Genomic DNA, 21,221 nt, shown 5'->3' with positions numbered 1-21,221 from the left:
AGGCCTCAGCTGGAGTATTGTATTCAGTTCTGGGCACCACACTTTAGGAAGGATGTCAAGACCTTAGAGAAGGTGCAGAAGAGATTTACTAGAATGGGGACAGGGATGATGGACTTCAGTTATGTGGGGAGACTGGAGAAGCTGGGGTTGTTCTCCTTCGAACAGAGAAGGTTAAGGGGAGATTTGTTCAAAAGGGGATAGGTGTTCAAAATCATGAATGGTTTTGACACAGTAAATAAGGAGAAACTGTTTCCAGTGACAGAAGGGTCGGTAACCAGAGGTCACCGATTTAAGGTGATCGACAGAAGAGCCAGAGGTGACATGAGGAAACTTTTTTTACGCAGTGAGTTGTAATGATCTGGAATGCACTGCCTGAAAGGGTGGTGGAAGCAGATTCAATAGTAACTTTCAAAAGGGAATTAGATAAATACTTGAAGGGAAAAAAATTACAGGGCTATGGGGAAAAAGCAGGGGAACGGGACTAATTGGATATCTCTTTCAAAGGGCTGCCACAGGCATGATGGGCTGAATTGCCCACTCCTGTGCTGTACCTACTATGAATTCAATTAAACCCCTATTGTATCACAAAACTAGAGGTCGTATATCCAATCTATTGTGTGATTCTCTGAAAGCAGAACATTTCATTATTTACCTTGAACTCTCCATAAACCTAATAAATTTAATAAATCTAAAATCTTTATGATAGAACCATCATCACCTTCCAATTTACTTCGTTTCTCCCCTGAAGTCAATGACTCAAATTGGGATTCCACAGGCATCGGGAGGAGCTCTCCGGTACCGTATCATTGGTTCTTTGTAAACCGACCCTACGTCTGCCGACAGGCTTTCTGACTGTAGGAGGCAGTGCAGCCCAAGTCCTGGCCTGACATCTATTTTCCTGCAAAGATCTTTGGAAAGGGATCGGGGAGCAGGGACCTCGAACGGCTTATCCCAAGGACGCTTACCCAGATTGCCCATTTCATTGTTGCTGCTCCGGGCGTGATCAGCTAACTCACCAACTTCTCGGTATTTGTAACTCAGTATCATACCCTAAGCTGCATTTACCCACTGAAGCAATGGACCGTCTCCCCCACCCATAATGTTCTGTAGAATCTTGTGAAGGAATCCATGAAGACATGAAAATTATTTTCACTCTTTAGGACCACAGCAGTAAAACGAAAAATATAAGTTAAATTGCAACTTGTCCTACTCCGTTCAAATATTTCCATGAACCAAAGCATGTCATGGGTCCAGTTCTGACGAAAGGTTAACCTGAAACGTTAACCTGACCTGAAACGTTAACTCTGTTTCTTTCTGCACAGATGCTGCCTGACTTGCTGAGCTTCTCCTGCATTTTCCGTTTTTATTTCATGGGTCCTGGAGATTTTTCAAATCTTATTTTATATTAATAGTGTTGAAACGTTATTGCGGTTTTCAGGTACTCAAATGGTTAACTGCTTTATCTCTCTTCAGGGAAGAGTAGTTGCGACTCACTGAGCTGACTGCGATAACTTCCTAGATCTGATCCATTGTCGCTCCTCCCCACTCCGATGACTGGATGGTTCGCTCCAGTGTATATTTACATCTCTCTGCCTCGGACCGTATGAACTCACACGAGTCAGTGTCAGAAAAATGAGAAGTACAAAAGGTCCGAAAGCAGCAAGCGATCGCCCACAGCAGCCCGTCCAGTACACGAACGGGAATGGAAAGGATCGGGGGGCGTTGATTCCCCGATCGCCATAACATTTTTTTTAAAAAAAGGTATCTATATCAGAGATGCTACCTTGGAAGAAAAATAAATTTGACTTAATCGAGAAGAAGCAGCCGAAGCAGCTCGGCTACTCGGTGACTTTGAACTGTAACACTATCACTTCCTTCGCCCGTGCTTGCCCAGACGTGGTGGCAGAAAGTGCCCTCAACCGAGTCTGCAGCATGTTCAAGTCCAAGAGGAGGAAGATCAGAATCACCGGCGAAGATCCCACCTATACCGTCTTGTACCTCGGCAATGCCACCACCATCCAGTCCAAAGGAGAAGGCTGCGCCGATGTGGCAGTGACCAAAATCTGGTCCAAGAGCGAGCAAGGTAAAAACGGGACGAAGATGAAACTGACCATCAGCTCTCAGGGAATCCGAATGGTTCATGTGGACGGGAAGGCGAAGAGACCGGGACATCTTTACCTTTTGCACAGGATCACTTACTGCGTGGCAGACCTCAAATCTCCTAAAATCTTCGCCTGGATCTACAGGCACGAACTGAAGCACAAGGCGGTGATGCTGAGATGCCACGCCGTCCTGGTCTCCAAACCCGAGAAGGCGAAGGCGATGGCTCTGCTCCTCTACCAGACCTCCAGCAACGCCTTGGCGGAGTTTAAAAGGCTGAAAAGGAGGGACGACGCCAGGCACCAGCAGCAGAAACTGATCGGGGAGCAGACTATCCCCCTCGTCCCACTGAGGAAGCTGATGAACGGCCAGTGCAGCTACAAGCCTCCGGTGGAAAGGAGCAGGAGCGCTCCGAAGTTGGGCTCCATCACCGAGGACCTGGTCGGAGAAGAAGAGGAGGAAAAAGCCTTGGTGGAGATTAGCCTGGAGTGCGAGGACATCTTGGACACTGCAGACCCCTCGTACAGTAACGAACGGCAGGACCTTTCCGAGATGATCAGTGATCTGGGGGAACTGACGATAGGTAATGATGTTCAGTTACTGAGGGCTGATCTGAGAGTCACCAGGTTACTCTCTGGGGAAAGTACCAGCAGTGAGTCCTCCTTGGGGAGCGGTGCCAGCGACCAGGAGCCAGTTGCAGCTACGGACGGAAGTGAAGACGGCGACTTGCAAGAAATTGGATAATTGTTTCAAGTTTTCTTTGCAATCGGCCTCCCATCACACCTCCCGCACTATGCGAACTGTCGGTGTAACTTTTCCCCCCGTACCTCACCATTACAGTATCTTTAAGATGGTAAAAAGAGGAAGAATAACTACGTGCAATTAAGGAAAAATACATGCACAAAATAGACTTTTAAAAGGGCAAAATCCGGCTTACACTTTTGTGTCAACTTTATTCGTTCTCTTAATAAGTAAGTGGAAGATTTAACATTTAGAAATGCAAGTTGCGATTCGTACGAGCCGGTTCAGTCCCTGTTTACAATAAACTTCCTATGGAAGTGGCGACAGTGACGGTTGTCGTCTGGGACACGCTTGGAACTGCTCCTGTCGGCAATGTGACCCCTCCCCCCAAAGTACAAGTGCATATTTTAGAAGGATGGGAAGCAAAGCCTCACTAGTGACTCAGTAATGTCATTAGCACGCGGAAATAGAAGTAGATGGGCCACCATTATGAAAAGTCCAGCTCAGCCTGGGCAGAGTAAATGGCGGACCTTGGCTGTACAAGGCAAAACTATAAAGTTATGGCAATTAAATCAACACTCTTCTAAGCATCCACACTCGTGAATGTAATAATGTGGGTCAGATCTGTTGGATCATGCTTCACATTTGAAAACACAATTCTCAACCCTCGGTCTCTTCTGCCTGTGCACTAAATTCACGGTTTAAAAGAATTACTCCTGTCTATGAAAGAGTGTTTGGCTACATCCTTCATTTGTTTACAAAATACAGAGCAACACCATAAATGCTTTTGTGTCACTTGTGTACGACATGATCATAATCAAAATTATACAGCACCCCTTCCCCACCCACCCCCCAGAAAATAAGGCTTGTTAACACCTTCATGCAGACAACGCCCCTTTAAAACAATGGGGGCAAAATTGAACCTACTTTATCCCGTTTCTCAAATCCAATTTTATGGGACAATGTCTCATGACCAAGGTCACCTGAAATATGTCCGACATCATATTGACTCAGGCAATATTCAGGTGTCCCTAGTGGCCGCCTTCAACGGGCGTTATCTCCTTGCATATACTAATTAGTGGCTTAACGTTTGTTTAGAGACCCTGCTCTGAAATTGGTCAAAAACTAGGCGGAGCTTGTGCTGCAGAACTCCAGTAGCCTAACTCGCGATCCTTAAAGGGACCGCTGGAGGCCACCGAATTCAAGACAAGTAAACTTTTTTTCCCCACTTACCTTAATGTGGAGACATGAGCGCAATTTGTGGCTCCACAGCACTTTCGCGGGCTGCTGCCCTTCCTTGTTGCCTTCCCCCTCTCCCCCCCAGATCTCCCCGAGGGCCGCTCCCAGTGTTCGAGTCGGCCAATCTTGCTCTGGCCGGACTGGAAAGCTGCACCAGGATCGCCCACAGCTCACCAGTTTTGTGGGACCATGACGGGCTCGTGTTGCAATCATGCTGCGTGTTCCGGGCGCTAACCAATTTCTCCACCAAAGAATCTATTTGATCCATTATAATAGCAATTTCCAGTGTTCTGCCACTTTGTTATTTTCATTCACCATGGCCTCATTTGTTGAAGAAAATTTGAATTATTTTCCATCAGTTCCGTTTTTGAAGTTTGTTTCTCTCCTTATTCAATTCTTCAACCTTTCGTGTCCTTGATCCGGCACGGACACGATGGGCCAAATGGCTTCCTTCTGTGCCGTGACTTTCTATGATTCTATGTTGTTTTGCTCTTTTTTTAAATACTGGTGATTATTTTCTCATATTCTCTTTCATGTCCTTGTCTTTCATCTATTTTCCCTTAAGTGCTGTTTGGAAGAACAGCAGTCAGTTTCCGGCTCGTATTTTCAAAATCTCAAGCTTCCCTCAGGTACACACTGAAGTTATGTGTTAAGAAGCATATTCCCCGCAGTTCTCATTTGGAAACAGTATATTTGAGACTACTGGCGAGTCCCAACAAATGGTATATATTTGATTTAAAATGAGAAATCTGAAATACGTTGCAAGGTATTTGGTGTAAAATGCACTTTTAGTAGACTATACAATATGTCCGTACACATTAAATACTCTTACCCGATCCATCTTCTTTGATTCAAGAAATCCAGAATAAAGTTTAAAATCAAAAGGTAAGCCACATAATGACTTTTGAAAAAATAATCTTTCTGGTATCTTATACAGAATGAGTATGAACAATCATAAATCTATGAGACAGTCTATATTACAGTATCACAACCTGAACATAAAGGTCAACACTGTGAAAGATAGCTGCGGCACTATCAGGAATTTTTTTGCCATTCAGATTAATGGCTCCATAGAATGATTTCAGTGTTCAAAGATATCTGATTAAAACACAAAATTCTTGCTACATTAGGTACATTATTGTGGACAGATGGAGTTCAGATGAGCTTGGGAGTTACAGCCGAGGCTACTAAAAAAGGTAGCGTCTCCTTAACAGACCATGGGGGTAATTTTGACTTTGTGCGATAGTGTAAAACGGCCGATATTGAATCAGCTGTCAAATTCTTGAATTTCCATTCAAGAAAATTCATTTTCATGTCAGTGGAAATAAAAATCGCACAAAGTCAAAACTATCCCCTTTAACTTTATCGCAGTGTGATGAGGGAAAGAAAAACAATCTGTAGTACATTGGAATTGTTATCTGACTTGACTGAATAGATTCTCATCAATGTATAGAATGGATTCCTTACATTTGTCTTTTCTCATTATGGAATGGATGCAATTTCTTACATTCAGTCAAATACCATGGTTATTTGTCCTAAATTAAGTATTTGTTTACAATCTTTTGATTGATTCACATAATTTATTCTTGCCTGTTACACTCTGTGGTTTGTATATTGCACTGTTGTGACTTCTTAACCAGTGTTTTATTGTCTGTAAATAGTTTTGTCATCGGATATTATATCATTTCTTTGCTGTGCAAAAGAAAGATGCAGCAAGCATTGGATGTCCTAACTGTGTTGTATATACTAAATGTAAATCTGTACAAGATAGATGTTATTTTTTAAATATTTGCTGAAGTGTCCATCATTTTTTGTTGGCACAAACTGAAACAATAAAGTCAATGTAAAAATGTCTTGTACTGTAGTTTTATGTATGGTATCAGTGTGCATGATTGTATCAAGATGTATGAATAATAACAGCAACATGCACTATTCTGTTGTAAAATAGGAAATAGGTTTTCAAACTAAGTTTCATAAGCTTACATATGCACCCCATGGTTATTTCTCGTGGACTTATTTTAATCCTGTCCCGCTTCCAGGCTATGGGCCCAAAACACCCTTTGATCATAAAAACTGGTGTACAGTTAAAACAGCTGGGAAGAGTAGCAACATACACATGAAAGTGATTTCCAACATCCCAGTGTTTTTAGTGATGATTAGTTTTGATGTTGGCAATACCAGATTGTATTAAGGTTAAATTGTCTGCAGTCAATTTATATACGAGAATAATTGAATCCTGTCTGAAAAACATATATATCATGGATGTGATATGGTGCACAAGCAAGTGATGTAGCTTCACAAAAGGGGATATTGTACTTACGGAGACTAAAAACAATGTAGTACAGATCAACAGCAAGCAAATTGAACTTGTTTCATAACACTCCAAGTGGTGATCAGTATGTTTTTAATTATTTTAATCGATATTGGAATAATTTTACTTGATATATTTTGATGAAAATTCAAGTTGAATTGAAAATCACAGCTTCAGACTTTTTGAAACCTTCTTCGCAAAACATGGCTGCTTACATCAACTCAGTTAAATGTAGCTTTTCATGACTCAGCTCCAACCTCAGTACAGCACTCAGAATATACTGTCAGTTGGATCACCAGTCAAAAGTGATATCCAGGCATGCCTAAATTAACTTACATGTGACCTAAAGAAGTCTGGAAAATAATTAGGATTAAAGATAATAATTAGTTTCTTCTGTCATGTGGCAGTAACAGATGGTACTTCAAACACAACAATTTAGTTCTGAGAAAATGTGTCTTCAGTGTTTTTCTAAGCATTTTAAGTGTTTTAGTTGTATAGCAATCATTGTTTCAATCCACAAACTATTGGAATTTAACTGGTGATATAGTTAGGCCCACCTGCATTGGCCACTAACACTCCATAGGCGGTGTAGATCTAAGAATCCCTAATGAGGCAAAGGAAAGTGGTGGTAGGTGTGTGCCTAATCTCTTCATTTCTGCAGTAGTTTAGTGGTTATATATGTGATCTCTCTGATCTTCACAACGAAGTGTGCCAGTCTGGCTGTTTTCTGCCTCTTTTGACCTTTCAGTGGAATAACATCACCCTCCCCAAGAACAAAGCAAACTCGAAACATGGGATCTAACATGATGGGCTAAATCTGATTAATTCCCATCCAAATACAAAAATGTTTTATTCTACTGCATCATGATTTTGAGTTTCAAAACTTATTCATTTTTTTTGTGGAAAAAAATGATTGGCTAACCTTCTACATTAAAAAGATTTTTCTGTAGTCATCTTATTTTTGTTGAACAGATAAAACCACCCTGGCCTCCTGCTGCCTCTGCTAGGATCGAGATGAACTCACCGGAGCAATTTCCCGCCGGAAACCTGCCTCAAATTAAAATCTGCCCCATTATTTCTGCTCTCCCCCTCCCTCCCCCCTCCAAAATGCACATTCTTTCTTCAATGTTTCTCTTTGTGCTATTTGGCAGAATTGATTCTCTGCAGCTTTTAGTATAAACAAAGGAAATGGCATTTGCAAAGTGAAATTAAGTATAGGCAACTTCACTTGAGAGAATTATATTTAGCTATAAAACTGGGGCACGAATCTAAACATTTTAAAAATGTATATTGAACAGACATTTCTGAACAAATTTAAAAATAGGAAACTTTAGGTTTTCACAACTCGAAGAACGATTCATTATTTCCAAATAAAGAAACGGTGGTCAATTTTCACTTTCATTACCTTGAATTTTAACTTTACTTTTCTTTTGTAAACATTTGATAAGCATTAGATTCTCATTGTTTAAGCACAGTAAAGACACTGTAGATTAGTCCTGGGGAAGTTATAACATTCCACTGAGGCTTGATTTGTTTTTTGTTCATGACCATCAAGTAATTTGACCTTGAGAACATTTGCTTCATATACAGATGTTTCCCATTCAGTCTAGATAAATTCCTGTTAATTGCAAGCTGTTTGCTTTAAATATTGCAGTGCACATCAGCAACCAAAAGTGACATGACATCCTTTTATTCTCCACTCCACACCATTGATCACTGATATCAATACCGTTAATTCCTCTTAAAAGCAGGCAGAATTTTCCAATCAAGAGTGCTTACAGCTTTAAATTGCTCCTACTAGGAATTCAGCTTCCTAATTATTCCTAAACACAGAATAAAAAGACAAGTTCACTTGCTTTTAGAGAGAATTTTGGTATCAGTGCTCCTTTTAAAAAATTAAAGTTAAACAGAATTATATTGACTTTCAAGATTGTGTTCACTAATTTTGTGAGATTTTTAAAATAGTAGGTTCTGATGCTATCACCAGGAAAACTGAATATAAGAAATCACTAAGTCCAACAGCATGAGAGAGCTGAATTAACATTTACAGATACAATTGTTAATCCAAAGTACTTCCACAATCTAACCATTTCAACTGTTTCAGCTCCCTTGCACTATTGGGATTTGGAACTTCTCCTGCTCAGTTCCCTTGATGGTTTCATTAGTTGTCAGTGTTTGAATAAATATATTCACAAAACAATAGATATAAACCAGAATAAATGAGGATTTTGAAAACTAATCAAATTCACTTTAACTGGGATTTTTAGATGGGAGTATGGATTATTTACATAATATCTACTGTAAAAAGTTACATCACAATGGCAAAAATAAATAAGTAAAGAAATGGCTTTTAGAAGAATGACAACATCACTGATACATTCACAGGACTGTGCTGCAATCTTCCAGTGAAGTACTACTGAAGGTGCCCACTTCTGTTTTTTCTCCTGGAATGCTACCAAACATATTCTAACTGTCGTATCTATATTTATAAAAAGCATTCTCCATATGAACTCGCCAACCAAACTAGGCTGATGGTTCTAGTATGGTTTACCAATTGTCATAATGCAGTTATTTTTGCTGCAATTAGTTTTCAAGTTAAATTTAATAATAGAAAACCAATAGAGTACAGAATTCATTTTGTTGTTTGGTTGTTTGCTTTCCTTGGACAGATTTTGTGAAGGTGTCTTGTCTTTGGTTTGTGATGAAAGCAGCTTATTTCTCATTATGGCTCCACTTAACCTATTCTAGAAATAACCCAGGGTCGCAAGACTGTGAATGAAATTTATGTCAGCATCAATTCAAGGGTAAAGTCTGGTGTTGCTGTTTATATTCATTCTGACACTGAAGCAGCAAGGAACATTACTAACCCACATATAAATGATTTGCACCTTTCACACAATTGTTGAAAGATGCACTGGGAGGAATAGAAATTGTGTGTATCCAGAAAAAGAATGGTAATTTCTCTTTGCCCAGTAAAATTGTTGATACATTTTTTAAAAACTGCACATCCTTGCCCTGTTAGCCATAGACATCAGCTTGTAACATTATGGGGTGGGGGGGAGGTGTATAAAATGGCATTGTAGCCAGGCTATCATTTTATAATCCTTCAAATTGTAATATATGACATGAAGTAACTCTCAATTAATTAGAGCAATAATAAATGGTCATGGACTTGAACACAAGCAAATTCCTGGCCTTATCCTTAACTGCAATCCATTAAAATGGGGACAACCAGTCTTCCACCCCCTACCCCACCCAATCAATGTAGGTTGAGCCACTATGAACAACCTCATGTTCTCACTGAGGTGAAGTCAACAGGAAATCAAAATCTGGTCCCTGTTTCTGGGCTAATACCAATGACAGGATAACATTAATAACACTCCTATATAGCTCAGGCACCACATTGCAGGAACATATATCAAAGCACACATGATTTTAGAGATTCACTAAGTTATTATAGGCTAAAATAACACCATCACTGATACTGTGGACAACTGCAACACACCCAAGTATAACTACCATTTACCACTCTTAAATTTACACTACCTGTGCCCTTCAATCATGGATACCATGAAAACAGTGTATGAATAATGTGCTGTAACTCAACTATTAATTAAAAACAATGTTGAGCTAACTGATTCAGAATCACAGATACAAGAAATAGTTTTACCATAGCGTAATACTGTCGAAATAAAACCTAAAAAAATTCACCAAATGACTTACTAATCAAAATAATCTACCTTTTACCTTTAAAAATTCCGTTCTGAAAACACCTTAGAACAGAACCTGCTTCAATCGAATTCTAACAGCCAAGCCACATCATTGGTCATTTATTACATCAAAGGAAAGCTGCAAAAAAAACCCTCACAAAATATTATCATGCTGTTTAGTAACGAGTTGGAGCTGCTGGGTTTGCTCAGTGAATATAACCTTGTCATTTTTTTAGCTGGTGACAACCACATGTTACAGTGCAAATTCAGCAACTCCAATGTATGTTGCTTAAATCAGCAAATTAGCCTGTGGTAGCACTGCAAAGATTGTAATTCAGTACTGGGGAAAGTGGGGGGCGGGGGGCTACAGTTCATAGTGCAAAACTGTGCTGATTTTGCTTGGTACATTTCCTTTAATTTATTACAATGTTACTTTCATGGTGTCAGTTCTGTAAAGTACGGTAAATAAAAAAGCTCTTTTCATGGTCATTAGCTTTAACCCTCTGAGTGGGTCTGGACCGAACAGTTAAGGCACTGCTCCAGCACTGGTGCCACAGCATTAAAATTGGGCCTTGTGCATTCTATTGTTTTGACTGGTTAATAACATGTTTTTAATACATAAATTTACTTTTTAACAGTTCTTCAAGAAAACAGCTTACAGTTGATGTTTCGTTAACCTGCCTGAAACTTTGGTTGATAGCAGTTCCACAGATCAAATGTTCCGAGCAGGTCTTTACCAGTCCTGACTAGAATTTTGATTAGGGTAAAAGGATGTTTTTGTCAATAACTTTAGAGCTGAAATCCAGAAATGACAGCTTATTAAACAAAACAGGCTGAACTCACGATCTGCTGCAGCCTTTACTGTAATGATGTTTCAAACATCTCATAGGTGCAATCTGCAGCTGTGTAGAAGAATTTATTTTTGAATAGTGCTGATCCAATCTTGTCACTATAGTAACAGCTTATCCTCTTCCAATCTGTTACCATCATTGTACTATCTTTCACCTTTTTGATGGGATACTGATGCCCTTTAAAAGAGATATCTGATAGATATTTTAACTTATGTTACATTACACTCATAAATATCATAACCTGGCAGAACTAATTCCTCCTTAAAGGGCATCAGGATTCCTTTTGGAAAGTACATTTTTTGCCCCTCCTTTTTGTCAGTAATTTTCTCCCCTCTCCTCCCTTCTTGAAGGTGTTGACACTTAGCTTGGTACAGTTCGACAGGCATCCAGTAGCGCTCCTGCACATCACCCAAGTGCCCATTTTCAAGTGTAATCCTAGATAATAAGGTTTGGCAGATCATTTAACCATGAAGAGCATCACACCTTTCCTCACCTGGCATCCATGCACTTTCTAGCAGGGGTCACTGGGTAATAACCAGGAGAAGGAACTCTGGCTGTTTTGTTTCCCCCTCTAGTCAAGCATCACAAAGGCAAATTGTGGCCCGACTACTGTCCTGGGTGAGATCAACTAACTATACTATACGAAACAGGAATTGAACCAGGGATCTTCTGGTTCTATCCTTAAACATTACATCAGGCAATGCCCTTACCCACAATGGGCAAGCTACACTAATGATCATTTTACTCAATTTTCTGAGATTATGGGGTAGATTTTCAACTTGTTGCATGGACGTAAAACTGACATTGCAGATTGGCTGCTTGATAAAGAAACGGTCTAATATTCATTTCTATTTTACACCCTGGCAGCAAGTTGAAAATCTATCCTTGTTCTGGCAGTTTGAATGAATTTCACAGAAGAGTAAGGGCTCTTGCATTTTGTACAAATTAAGAAATGTACCAGTAATTTTTTATTTCATTGTCCTAGTTGACTCCCTATTTGCTTTCATAACAGTCTCACAACATCACCCATAGACCTTCAATGTTTTGTTTGCTACATCCCTCAGGTCCTTCTCCTGCTCTGCAACCTTGAGCGGGCAACCCCACATGATGTACACTTGCCAGAAATTACTCCAGCTCTAATGCATCATGCTGCACTTATATATGTTCAGACACACCTGTCACACACGGGACCATTCCCTCAATGTGTCTAGTTCTGCCTGCAGACTAATTACTTTATCTAGGATCCTAACTCTCACAAAGATCTTCATCGGCAAAGTTATACACTGTTCCAGGTGTCAGCCTTAGCTCAGCGGTAGCACTCTTGCCTGAGTCAGAAGGTTGTGGGTTCAAGCCCCACTCCAGAGACTTGAGCACATAATCCAGACTGACACCTCAGTGCAGTATGGAAGAAGTGCTGCACTGTTGGAGGTGGCATCTTTTGGATGAGATGTTAAACTGAGACCCCATCTGTCCTCTCAGATGGACGTATAAGATCCAATGGCACTATTCGAAGAAGAGCAGGAGCGTTCTTCTGGTGTCCTGATCAATATTTATCCTTCAACCAATATTATCTGGTCATGTATCTCATTGTTGTATGTGGGACCTTGTTGTGTGCAAATTGGCTGCTGGGTTTCCCTACATTACAACAGCAACTACACTTCAAAAGTACTTCATTGGCTGTGAAGCACTTTAAAATGTCATGATGTTGTGAAGGGCACTATGTAAATGAAAGACCTTTCCTTTGTTCTCCCAGTGCCTTCTTCCAGATCATTAATAAAAATGGTGAAGAGCAACAGACCTAGCACAGATTCCTGGGGAACTCCACTAGTGACCAGCCCCCATGTAGAGCTGTTACCATTAACAACTATCTTCTCTCTATGCTAATGATGGAGATGGAGGAGTAGTAGTAGTTGTGTCTGACAAGTATATGCTAAAGAACCAGATGAATCCTTAACACGCTCACTAGGAACCATCTGGTACACCTCCCCTTTAAGAGGTGCTAGCTGCTTTTAAGTGTCATCAGAGTCCGGCCCCTCAAACAGGCGTGCAGCTAATGAATAGCGTGGGTAGCGCTAGCTGCATGTTAGACTCATGATAATAAGCAGGCAGCACGAATATTGCGTGCTTCCTGGGACATTAACGGGTGCGTGCAGTGCCTGGCCCGCCCTCTGCCTGCCCATTTTTGGGCACGATCGAATTTCTAGACCACAATAATTACCGGACTTCCATCATGCACCAACATTGTAACCTCTTCAAAAAATGTGATTAAGTTGGTGAGACAGGACCTCCTTGTCCAGAAGTTATGCTGGGATTTCTTAATCACTTCTTTCCAGATGATCAAAGAATGCATCTCTAATAATACCTTCTGGGGACTTCACTATAACTGAAGTTAAATTAATGGACCTGCAGTTTCCTGGCTGTGACTTAATGCTCTTTTTAAATATAATGTCAGATGGGCCTCTCTCTAGTCCATTGGAATAATCCCAGACTTCAGCGAGCTGTTAAATATATGAGCCAGTGGCTTGCATAATACAGCTCTCATTACTTTCAGCACCCTGGGGTAAATACCCATCAGTGCCAGCAGCTTGATTTGATTCAACAGCTCTCGTTCTAGCAAGGACTATTTCTGCAGCTATGTTCTATTTTAACATCACATCTATGTTACAGCATTGATACCTTAGCATCATTGTCAGTACTGACGCTTGGTAATCATTTAAAACCTCAGCCATATCTTGGGACTCCACCCAAATCTGCCCTGAAGAATCCCTCATTAATCCTATGCAGCCCTTGATGGCTCTCTGTCTCTTAATGGAGCTAAAAAGGGCCTTGCTATCACTGCCATACATATCCACGTTCCTTTTCTCCATTGCTGTTTTGGCCAATCTGATAGATTCTTAGTTGTTCTCAACTGAATCCGATACCTATTCTTTTGAGAGTTGTTTACCTTGTATTTGATAAAACATTTCTGATTTAGTTTAATTTGTCTTTGGACATCATTTATCCATTTTGCTTTTGTTTCACCATGGAGTAATTTTTTCATCTTTACCATCTGAGCAGACATACTTGGCTTCTTTATGCATAAGACTGGTTTTAAAATTCTTCATTTTTCATCAATCCTGCAATGATCTCTGCTTAGTAGGACCCCCGAGTCAAACTCAACTCAAATCCTCTGTCATTTTTGTAAACTTATTCCTCTTACATGTAAAATTACATAGTATGGATAGCACAGAAACAGGCCATTCGGACCAACAGGTCCATGCCAGTTTTTATGCTCCACACGAGCCTCCCTCCTCCCTATTTCATTTAACCCTATCAACATATCTTTTCATTCCTTTCTTCTGCATGTGGTTTATCTAGCTTCCCCTTAAATACATCTATGCTAGTCACCTCAATTACTCCTCATGGTAGCAAGTTCCACATTCTAACCACTCTCTGGGTAAAGAAGTTTCTCCTGAATTCCCTGTTCGATTTATTAGTGACTATTTTATATTTATGGCCCCTAGTTCTGGTCTCTCCCGCAAGTGGAAACATCTTCTCTACGTCTACCCTATCAAACCCTTTCATAATCTTAAAGGCTTCTATCAGGTCACCCCTCAATCTTAACTTTTCTAGAGAAAAGAGCCCCAGCTTGCTCAATCTTCCTTAATAGGTATAACCTCTCAGTTCTGGTATCATCAGAGTAAATCTTTTTTGCACCTTCTCCAGTGCCTCCATATCCTTTTTATAATATGGAGACCAGAACAGTTCACAGTACTCCAAGCGTGTTCTAACCAAGGTTCTATACAAGTTTAACATAACGTCTCTGTTTTTCAATTCTCTCTCTAGAAATGAACCCTTGTGCTTTGTTTGCTTTTTTTTAAAAAATGGCCTTATCAACCTGCGTCGCTACTTTTAATGATTTGTGTATCTGTGTCCACAGATCCCTCTGCTCCTCTACCCCATTTAGACTCTTATTATCCAAGCAGTATGTGGCCCCCTTATTCTTCCTATGAAAATGTACTACCTCAAACTTATCTATATTAACATTCATTTGACAATTACACACCCTTTCTGCAAGTTTATTAATGCCTTCCTATATTTTGTCGCAGTCCTCCTCGGTATTAACTATACCCTCCAATTTGGTGTTGTCCGCAGATTTTGAAATTGTACTTCTGATTCCCGAGTCCGAATCATTTATGTAAACAGTGAACAACAGTGATCCCAGCACCGATCTTTGTAGAACACCATTTCCCACCTTTTGCCAGTCTGAGTAACTACCTTTAACCCCTACTCTGTTTTCTGTTTTGTAGCCAGCTTGCTATCCATTCTGTTCCTTGTCCCCTGATTCCACATGCTCTCACCTTAGTTATGAGCCTACTATACGGTACCTTATCAAAATGCCTTTTGAAAATCCAAATATATTAATTACATCTACTACATTACCCTTGTCTACCCTTTCTGTTACCTCTTCAGTAAATTCAATAAGGTTGGTCAAGCATCACCTTCCCTTTTGAAATCTGTGCTGTCTATTCTTTATTATATTTTCGGTTTCTAGATGTTTTTCTATTACATCTTTGAGTAAGGATTCCATTATCTTTCCTACCACCGACGTTAAGCTAATTGGTCTATAGCTCCCTGGACTGGTTCTATCTCTCTTTTTATATATAGGAATCACATTAGCTGTCCGCCAGTCCACTGGCACTATTCCCTTTTCTATTGAATTTTTATGTGTATGTAATAGTACCTCTGCTTTCTCTTCCCTAACTTCTTTTAATATGCATGGATGCAATCCATCTGGAACAGGGGTTTTATCCTCTCTAAGTTTGATGAGTTTGTCAATTATCTCCACCCTTTCTATCTTAAATGTCTTTATATCTTTTTTGATCCTTTCATCTAATGTTATGCCCACGACGTTAGTCTCCCTGGTAAATACTGAGGCAAAGTAATTATTTAATATTTCTACCATTTCGCTGTCATTACCTGTGAGTTTATTATGTGTCTCCCTTAGTAGCCCTATCCCTATCCTGATTTTTCTTTTGTTATTTCTTTTTATATTCCTTGATAATTTAATTTCATAGTTTCTCTTTGCCTCCTAATTGCTTTTTAAATTTCTTTCCTAACCTTCTCGTATTCCCTTTTGTCATCCTCTCCTTTGTTGTTTATGTACTTAGTGTATGTGTTTTTTTTCAGTTTCAATTTTGCCCTCATTTCTTTATTCATCCATGATATATCACTAATGGCTAGTTTGTTCTTGCTTTTTAGTGGGATATATTTCTCCTGGACTCTATTGATCACCGTTTTAAATGTTTCCCACTGCTGTTCTATTTCTTTGTTTATCAGTAAATTTTTCCACTTTATTTTCCTGAGTTACATTATCATCCCCTGACAATTTTTTCCAATTTATTGCTTTGGTCTTTGTTTTACTTATGTCCTTCTCAATCTTTATCTTAAATTGTATTATGTTGTGATCGCTATTGCCTAGATATTCCCCCACACATATTTCTCTTATCTGTTCTGGTTCATTCCCATTGCTGGACCTAGCAGTGCTTCCTCTCTTGTTGGGCTTTTTACATAATGGATAAGAAAAAAGTCCTGCACACATTGTATAAACTCTATTCCCTGTACCCCTTTGCCTATCTCTTATTGCCAGATTATTTGGGGATAGTTAAAATCTCCCATGATTATTATTTTTTGTCATTTACTTATTTCGCGTATTTGCTTACATAGTTCTTCCTCCACCTCCTTACCACTATTAGGTGGTCTGTAGTATACCCCTATTAGCGTGATTGATCCCTTCTTATCTTATTTCAATCCATATGGATTCTGTTTCTATCCTTCTGTTACTTATGTTCCTTTTTTTCCTGCCATTATGTTTTCTCTAATTAGTACAGCTACTCCACCACCTCCCCCCCACTTCCTCCTTCCCGGTCCTTTTTGATTATGTTATAACCTGCAATATTTGGTTGCCAGTCCTGTTCCTTATGTACCCATGTTTCAGTTATTCCTAGTACATCTGGTTCCTCGCTACGGATTATTGCCTCCAGTTCCTCCGTTTTATTTTGGACACTGTGTACATTGCTGTACAGGCAGTTTAGTTCATCCTTAATAGTTCCTTTTACTTTATTTTATCATTCCTTTTATACTTCTGTTTTATAACTGTATTTGTTCCTTGACCATTTATATTATCTGCATTCCTTAGCCTGATCTGACCTTTACACTCATCTCCTGTTTCTTTTATATTTAAGCTTTTGTTATTGCTACCAGATTCCTCCCCCCATTTTGCTAGTTTAAAGCCTTATGCACCGCCCTATTTATTCTTTCCACTATGACTCTGGTCCCACTCCAGTTCAGGTGGAGCCCATCCCAGTGGTACAGCTCCTTCCTGTCCCAGTACTGGTGTCAGTGTCCCATGAAATGGAATCACTCATTCAGCCATACAATCACCTTTCTGATCTGCCTTTCCTTATGCCAATTAGCCCGTGGCTTGGGTAGTAATCCTGAAATTACCACCCGTGAGGTCCTGCTTTTTAATTTAGTTCCTAGCTTCTGATATTCCCTTAGCAGGACCTCCTCCTTGTTCTTACTTATGTCATTGGTGCTGACATGGACCACAACAACCGGACCTTCCCCCTCCGTTCCAAGTTCTCTCAAGTTGCTCAGAGATGTCCTTTACCCTTGCACCAGATGGGTAACATACTCTCTCGATCGCCACTGCAGAAGACACTATCTATCCCCCTGATTATAGAATCCCCTATGACTAAAACCATTCTATTCTGATCCTCCCCACCTTAGACTGCCTAATGCTCCATGGTGCCATGGTTAGCATTCTGGGCATCCTCCATGCAGCCTTCATCCTTATCCTCACAGGTATCAAGTACCTCGTACCTGTTGGATAGGACCTGTGTCTGCAGGACCTCCTTCTCTACTTCCCCCTCCCTCATGTGTCAGAGTGTCTCTAAGTTGCACTCCAGCTCAAAGACTCAGAGCTGGAATGTCTCAAGCCAAAGATATTTACTGCAGATTTGGTAATCTGGGACAGTCTCACTGTCCACAAATGCCCACATATTACAGTCCCGAAACACAGCCTGTACTGCCATTTCTAGTTTGTATTTATTTAATCAGTAGTTTATTTCTAGGACTAATAGAATCACTTGAGATCTAGATTATATTTAGTAAATTGTTATAGCTTGATTTCAAAAAAATTAGTAATTACTTATTTAAAAAAAGACTTATGTATTTTTTATTTGTTTTAAAAGTTGATAGATTAGTTTATAGTCACTAGGTTTAAATCGCCTCCTTCCCCCTCTGCACCCAATTCCCACCCTCACCAAATTCCCAGTTGAAAGTCATCACTCAGTTAGCAATTCATTCCATTAGTAGTTCACTCTCTGCCTTTACCAACCTCTGTGCTCAAGCTGTGTGCTATAGTCTGGCACTAGCATTAAATTTTCAGCAAAATTCACTTGGCTGCTCAAATTAAATGTAATGATGTTATGGTCACTGTTGTCCAGGTGTTTCCCCATGTGGATGCCCGATTCCATATTGGGGTCACTGCTAAGAATTATATCTGATAAATGAGTTTCCTTGGTATCTTCTATAACATGCTGTATAAGAAAGCAAACATTCATAACATCTACAAATATTTCAGCCTACCCCCTCAATACTTGGTGGACTGCTACTGGACCACTGCATACCTGGAAAATTAAAATTCTCCATAAACATAAACATTATCTGATTTTGTTAATTATCTTAATCAGTGCCTAAAGTGCCTCACCCTAATGAACCCCTTGACTGGATACCAATTATGAATTTTGGACCAATAGCTTGATTCAACTGCACCCAAATTGCTTCATTGATGCCCTGCAGACAAATATATTCTCTTTCATGAACAATTAAGTGCATGTTAACATACAGAACAACATCATCCCCCGTTTGTTCTATTCTGTGTTTTTGGAATCCCTTATATTCCTTTAACTGAAATTCTGCCCCTATCATTAACATCGAGGAGTATCTCTATCTCTGCTAGGGCTGCCCTTTACTAAAAGTCTGGATTTGATTGCTTCCAGCAGGGATTCTTGTAGAGCTGCTCTTCCATAACCACGAGCTGCGTGCCTTTGGCTTTGCTGATCAAAAGAGAGACAAGCCCTTGCTGCAAAGGTAACCAGAGTCAGAGACATATTAGATGGCAGTGGAGCAGGATGGATGTTGCCGGAGATGTTAGCTGCCCAGATGTCCTGGCATTATGTCCATCATACAGCCAAAGCTATCCAGGAACTAAAGTCCACACTCAGCCCTGACTTCATTCGGTGTATCAAGGAGGGTTAAGCACATGGATTGCTTCTGTCCGAGTTCACCCACTTTGGACGGAGTTGCAAGGTCCTGAATCCCCCTCAGGAACCTCCAGATCACAACTTGAGCTTCAGAAATTCCCTCCTTGCCATTCTATTCTGCAGAAAGATTTCCTACTCTCTGCTGTTGCACACACTCTACTTCTTCGCCCTCATCTTTCACCCTGACAGAACAAGCTGCCGACTGGTGGGTCAACGTCTCCAGTTGAAAGTCTTGTATTCAGGGATCTTGCTTGGCATCACTGGGGACTTGGGGCAGAGAGTGCAAAACAGGGCAGTGGCATCAAATGTTTATTTAAGTCATGTCATTGATGTCCTGGCACGTGCCCATTTTACATTCAGAACAAAATTGTATTTTACACTTGTGTGCAATGCCAGACGTTGCAGATCCTTTTCCATTAACTGAAGGGGATTGTCCTCAATTTTATTTCACTTTTCACATCCATACACCTTGGTCTAGAAATTCGGGAGGGCCTATTTTTGGGTGCAGTGAAGTCACCCCGGATATAGAATCATAGAAATGTATGGTACAGAAGGAGGCCATTCAGTCCATTGTGTCTGTGCCAGCCAAAAAAGAGGTTTCCAGCCTAATCACAGCTCTTGGTCCGTAACCTTGTAGGTTACGGGACTTCAAATGCATATCCAAGTACTTTTTAAATGCGATGACGGTTTCTGCCTCTACCACCCTTTCAGGCAGTGAGTTCCATACCCCCCACCCCCCTCTGGGTGAAAAAGATTTCTCCTTAACTCCCCTCTACCAATTACTTTAAATCTATGCCCCCTGGTTATTGACCTCTCTGCTAAGAGAAATAGGTCCTTCCTATCCACTCTATCTAGGCCCCTCATAATTTTATACACTTCAATTAAATCATCCCTCAGCCTCCTCTGTTCCAAAGTAAACAACCCCAGCCGATCCAATCTTTCCTCATAGCTAAAATTCTCCAGTCCGGGCAACATCCTCGTAAATCTCCTCTGCACCTCTCTAGTGCAATCCCACCTTTCCTGTAATGTGGTGACAGGAACTGTATGCAGTACTCTAGCTGTGGCCTAACTAGTGTTTAATACAGTTCTAGCATAACCTCCCTGCTCTTATATTCTATGCCTCGGTTAATAAAGGAAAGTAACCCATATGCCTCCTTAACCACCTTATCTACCTATCCTGCTACTTTCAGGGATCTGTGGACATCCACACCAAGGTCCCTCTGTTCCTCCACACTTGTCAGTTAACTACTATTTATTGTGTATTCCCTTGCCTTGTTTGCCCTCCCCAAATGCATTACCTCACACTTCTCTGGATTGAATCCCATTTGCCACTTTTCTGCCCACCTGACCAGTCCATTGATATCTTCCTGCAGTCTACAGCTTTCTTCCTCACTATCAACCACACGGCCAATTTTTGTATCATCTGCAAACTTCTTAATCATGCCCCCTACATTTAAGTCTAAATCATTGATATATACCTCAAAAAGCATGGAACCTAGTAATGAGCCCTGCGGAACCCCACTGGAAACAGCCTTCCAGTCACAAAAACACCCCTCGACCATTACCCTTTGCTTCCTGCCATTGAGCCAATTTTGGATCCAACTTGCCACTTTCCCTTGGATCCCATGGGTTTTACTTTTCTGACCAGTATGCCATGTGGGACCTTGTCAAAAGCCTTTCCAAAATCCACATAGACTACATCAAATGTGCTACCCTCATTGAATTTTTTAAAGAGGTAACAAGGTGGGTTAATCAAGTTAGTCAGACACGACTCTCCCTTAACAAATCCATGTTGACTGTCCTTGATTAATTCATGCTTTTCTAAATGACGATTAATACTGTCCCTCAGAATTTTTTCCAATAATTTGCCCACCACTGAGATTAGGCTGACTGGCCTGTAATTACTCAGTCTATCCCTTTCTCCCTTTTTAAATAACGGTACAACATTAGCAGTCCTCCT

General features: G+C 40.4%; 1 protein-coding gene across 1 annotated transcript; it reads left to right on the top strand.

The window, feature by feature from the left end:
* Positions 1-1,503: 1,503 nt before the first annotated feature.
* Positions 1,504-5,932, top strand: fam43a (family with sequence similarity 43 member A). Its single transcript, XM_067995266.1, has one exon. The coding sequence runs from the start codon at positions 1,777-1,779 to the stop codon at positions 2,842-2,844; it is 1,068 nt and encodes a 355-aa protein (XP_067851367.1). The 5' UTR covers positions 1,504-1,776; the 3' UTR covers positions 2,845-5,932.
* The last annotated feature ends 15,289 nt before the right edge of the window (positions 5,933-21,221 follow it).

This window comes from Heptranchias perlo, chromosome 13 (assembly GCF_035084215.1).
Source record: "Heptranchias perlo isolate sHepPer1 chromosome 13, sHepPer1.hap1, whole genome shotgun sequence".
NCBI lineage: Eukaryota > Metazoa > Chordata > Chondrichthyes > Hexanchiformes > Hexanchidae > Heptranchias > Heptranchias perlo.
This window is presented reverse-complemented; position numbering and strand designations above follow the sequence as displayed.

What these genes read in the sequence shown, in the direction of transcription:
- fam43a (XM_067995266.1), top strand. Translation starts at nt 1,777, where the DNA reads ATGCTACCTTGGAAGAAAAATAAATTTGACTTAATCGAGAAGAAGCAG.